Below are 4,798 nucleotides of genomic sequence, written 5' to 3'. Positions count from 1 at the left end.
AGCCGCTCTGAGACACTTTTGGGTAGTGAAGGGCGGGGTATAAATCCAGTCTCTTCTTCTTCTTAAGTTGTGGAGTCTTGTGAGCAAAATTCTACTTTATGAGTTCCTGGCATTAGAGCTGTGAGCGAGCAATTTGGCCGCTGCATAAACTACTTTGCTCTGGAGCCATCCCTTCCTGAGCTGAGACAAAACTGTGTGAGCCGGAGGCTAAAAAACGGTGAGCTAGCTCACACTCACTCAGCTCAGAGGGAACACTGGTGGGCAGCGACTCTCCCTCTAAGCCGTGGAGTCTTGTGAGCAAAAATCCTACTGTGCGAGCAACCGGCATTAAAGTTATGAGTGAGCCATTTGGCTGCTGCATAAATTAGTTGGCTCTGGAACCCCATCCTACCTGAGCTAAGACAAAAGTGGGTGAGCTGGAGGTTAAAATATGGCGAGCTAGCTCACACTCACTCAGCTGAGAGGGAACACCGGTGGGCAGCGACGCTCCCTCTAAGCCGTGGAGTCTCGTGAGCAAAAATCCTACTGTGCGAGCAACCGGCATTAAAGTTATGAGTGAGCCATTTGGCTGCTGCATAAATTAGTTGGCTCTGGAACCCCATCCTACCTGAGCTAAGACAAAAGTGGGTGAGCTGGAGGTTAAAATATGGCGAGCTAGCTCACACTCACCCAGTTTAGAGGGACCACTGGTGGGCCGCCGTGTCTTTCTGAAGCAACGGAACGGCATTTGAGTCTGGTGGCATCTTTAAGACCAACAATGTTTAACTTTGGGTATAAGCCGAAAGGAAGCTCAGTTGTGGATGTGTCTGATGGTGAAAGGAAAGTCCGATGCTGCAAAGAACAATACTGCATAGGAAGCTGGATAGATGCAACGAACATGAAGTTGAGCCAACTTCAGAGGACGGCGGAAGACCGGAAGGCCTGGCGGGCTCTGGTCCATGGGGTCGCGAAGAGTCGGACCCGACTGTGCAACTGAACAACAAAAATAAGCTTTCGTACGCATGCACACATCTTCAGATCTAATCTAAAGAAGTGTGCTTGCACACAAAAGCTTATACCCAGAATTAAAGTTTGCTGGCCTTAAAAGTGCCACCAGACCCAAACTTTGTTCCCCTGGGCTTCAGCTACAGGATGGGATTATTTCGGTTGAAGAGGAGGAGAAACTTCTTAATGCCAAAAGCAATACCCCAGTGGAACCAGGGATCAAGGGGGAGGGGTGCGCTTCTACCTCACGGGGGATCTTCCAAGTGGGAGACCCGTACGGGGGCCAAGTGTGTTGGAGATCCTCAGACTTTTGATTTCCTGCATGGACTGGGGGAGGCAGACTGAAGGGTCTGCCAACCAATGCTCCCTCTGAGCTGTGGAGTCTTGTGAGTAGAAATTCTACTTTGTGAGCTCCTGGCATTAGTGGTGAGCGAGCGATCTGGCTACTGCAGAAATCAGTTTGCTCTGGAGCCCTCCTTCCTGAGCGAAGACAGAAATGTGTGAGCCGGAGGCTAAAAAAGCTGTGAGCTGGCTCACACTAACTCGGCTTAGAGGGAACACCGTTCTGGAGCCATCCTTCCTGAGCTGAGACAAAAAAATCTGTGAGCCGGAGGCTGAAAAACTGTGAGCTAGCTCACACTAACTCGGCTTAGAGGAAACACGGCTCTGGAGCCATCCTTCCTGAGTTAAAACAAAAAAAAAGTGAGCCGGAGCCTGAAGAACTGTGAGCTGGCTCACACTAACTCAGCTTAGAGGGAACACTGCTGCCAACATGTTTCCTGCGGCCTGACAAGAGCTTTTAGCAAGTGGGGGTGGGTGGGGGCTTCTGCCCCTCAAGGCTTCTAGATGGCCACTGGGGATCCGACTGGCTGTGCCGATTTTTAAAAAACATTGTTTTGGAGGAGCCTTTCGCACAGCAGTACAACGAACGGTCTTCACTGTGTGGCTGAAGGCCCGCGGCGTCCATTTTGTGGCCGGCGCTGCCTCTCACAGCAGCCATTTCGCGGCTGTGCCCACCACGCTGTGTCAGAACCCCAAAGTGCCCGCAGGCTGGAAACGGATGGGGGACCCCAGAACAATCAAGAGTAAAGAAGTACAGGTACACCAGTGCCAGGGTGGATACATCCCCTGTGCTCCTCTGCTCACTCAGCTCTCCATCAGGGATGCTGAGGCAGGCCGAGACAGATCGCCCGTAGAAGGTGGAAGATCACCCCCCGCCTACTTGCTGGAGAAAGGGGAAGCCCCCCCTGCCCAAGAACACCCTCTTTCTTCCTGCCCGATCCCTTTCCTTGCAACCCCCTTTTAGTCAGCCTCCCCTTTCTGCTCCTGGATGGTCTCCACCAATGCTCCCTCTAAGACGTGGAGTCTTGTGAGCAAAACTTCTACTTCGTGAGTTACTGGCATTAAAGCTGTGAACGGGCGATTCGGCTGCAGCATAAATTAGTTTCCTCTGGAGCCCCATCCTTCCTGAGCTAAGGCAAAAACGTGTGAGCCGGAGGCTAAAAAACTGTGAGCTAGCTCACACTAACTCAGCATAGAGGGAACACTGGTCTCCACCCTGGCCCTTTTGCCCTGGGGGAGGGGGGTCCTCAGTCCTGGCCCCTGCCTCCCCTCCCCCTCCTCTCACCTTAAGCCCATACTGGGTCAGGAAGGCATCCAACTGTGGGTCCCCCAGGAAGACACTCGGGTAGAACTCTTCCACACGCTGCCGTTCCCACCATTTCTGAGGAAGAGAACTAGAGGAAGAGAGGGAAGGAGCTGGTGAGAACATCAGAAGAGCCATACTGGATCAGGCCAGTGAGGGTCCATCTAGTCCAGCATCCTTCCTCCCACAGGGGCCACCCCCTTCCTCTGGAGGGCCAGCAACAGGGCAGAGAGGCCGAGGCCTTCATAAGAACCTCAGAAAAGCCCTGCTGGATCAGACCAGTGACGATCCACCTAGTCCAGCACCCCGTCTCACACAGTGGACCAACCAGTTCCTCTGGAGAGCCAACCGACAGGGCACAGGGGCCTTCCCCCTGATGTTGCCTCCTGGCTCTGGGATCCAGAGGTTTAGTGACTCCGAACGTTGAGGTTCCCCCGTCAGTCACCATGGCTTGTAGCCACCGACAGACCCCTCCCTCCATGAATCTGTGTAATCCCGTTTATTCCTGGGGCCATCGCTACATCCTCTGGCAGAGAATCCCACATTTTAATCACTCTCCGTCTTAAGCAGTATTTCTGTCTGTCTGTCCTGAATCTACCGCTCACTGGCTTCATTGGATGCCCTCCAGTTTTTCACATTTTGGGAAAGGGAGGAAACAAAGTTCTCTGTCTACTCTTTCCACCCCAGGCATAATTTTATAAACCTCTGTCGTTTCCCACCCATTAGTTGTCTCTTTACTAAACTAAAAACTCATCAGAAAGTTGCTCCAGACCCCAAATCTTGGTGGCTCTCTGGAGGTGAAACCAGAGGTCCCTGTGGGCGGCACTCCTCTCCCCCCCCCCCGCCCCGAGTACTCTCTTCCACTTGGGGAGAAAAGAGATGGATGGGGGCGGCACAGTAGAATTTCTCCACGTGGTCCTCCTGGACCGGTTACACCGCGAAGTATGACTAGATGGGCATACATTGTCCGGCATAGGAAACATTTCTCCCCTGTACTTATTATCTGTTTAAAATGTTTTTAGCCACCTTTCCACCTTGCAGCACTCAAGGCAGCTCAGAAGGGCATAACCACTGTCAAGCCGCAGCTGACATAAGGACAGAAGAGAAGAGAAGCCCATGTTGGACCAGGCCAATGGCCCATCCTGTCCAGCACTCTGTGTCACACGGTGGCCAAAAATACCAGGTGCCCTCAGGAGGTCCAGCAGTGGGGCCAGGACACTAGAAGCCCCACCCACTGTTGCTCCCCCAAGCACCCAGAATACAGAGCATCACTTACCCCTGATATAAGAACATAAGAGAAGCCAATGTTGGATCAGGCCAATTGCCCATCCCATCCAACACTCTGTGTCACACGGTGGTCAAAAATACCAGGTGCCCTCAGGAGGTACAGCAGTGGGGCCAGGACATTAGAAGCCCCTCCCACTGTTGCCCCACCCCCCCAAGCACCAAGAATAGAGCATCCCTTGCCCCAGACCAAGAGTTCCTATCTGTACCTTGTGGCTAAGAGCCACATAGACTTATGTTGACCCCGTAGAGTTTTCAAGGCCAGAGACGTTCTAGAGGTGGTTTGCCCTTGCCTCCCTCTGCATCACAACCTTGGTATTCCTCGGAGGTCTCCCACCCAAACACTAGTCAGGGCCGAGCCCTGCTTAGCTTCTGAGATCTGACGAGGCCGGGCTCGCCTGGGCCATCCCGGGTGAGGGCCGAGGCAGCTTACAGTGTAAATGAAACAATTATAAACTAAATGAGTCAAACGCAGTCCTAAATAAAACCGTCTTTAACTGCATCCCGAAGATCGAAAGTGACGGGGCCGGGCGGACTTCCTTGGGGAGGCCGGCTGTTCCACAGTCTTGGGGGCCGCCACCGAAAAGGCTCTCTCTCACGTCTCCCACCAGAGCCTCGAGGGGCTGCCAGCGATACTGTGGTCCTTCCCACCTAAACGCCTCACCCCCCCTCCCTTCGCCCGCCATCTTACTCACCCGTCCTCCGCATTTCCCGTGAACCAGTACTTATACAGCTGGGCCCGGATGTAAGCCGGAGGCTGCGAGTGGAACGGGTATCTGGACTCGTCGACCTGCACGAGGTGGATGACTGTGGGGAGAAGGGGGAGTTGATCAGCCCCAGAGGAAGAGAATAATCCCTGCAAGGAAGGAGCCCACGCTGTACTGC

The 4,798-nt window shown here is 53.6% G+C and overlaps 1 protein-coding gene across 1 annotated transcript in view; it reads right to left on the bottom strand.

The window, feature by feature from the left end:
• The window catches only part of LMF2 (lipase maturation factor 2), a gene marked incomplete at its 3' end in the record, with an annotated part of 47,349 nt that overhangs the window by 702 nt on the left and 41,849 nt on the right, over positions 1-4,798 (bottom strand). The window contains exons 12-13 of the mRNA XM_015407859.1: positions 4,609-4,720; positions 2,612-2,720 (exon numbers count right to left, since the gene is read on the bottom strand). Coding sequence (XP_015263345.1) covers positions 2,612-2,720; positions 4,609-4,720 — 221 coding nt within the window. The remainder of the gene's footprint in view (positions 1-2,611; positions 2,721-4,608; positions 4,721-4,798) is intronic.

This window comes from Gekko japonicus, unplaced genomic scaffold (assembly GCF_001447785.1).
Source record: "Gekko japonicus isolate JY-2015 unplaced genomic scaffold, Gekko_japonicus_V1.1 scaffold3528, whole genome shotgun sequence".
Classification (NCBI taxonomy): domain Eukaryota; kingdom Metazoa; phylum Chordata; class Lepidosauria; order Squamata; family Gekkonidae; genus Gekko; species Gekko japonicus.
This window is presented reverse-complemented; position numbering and strand designations above follow the sequence as displayed.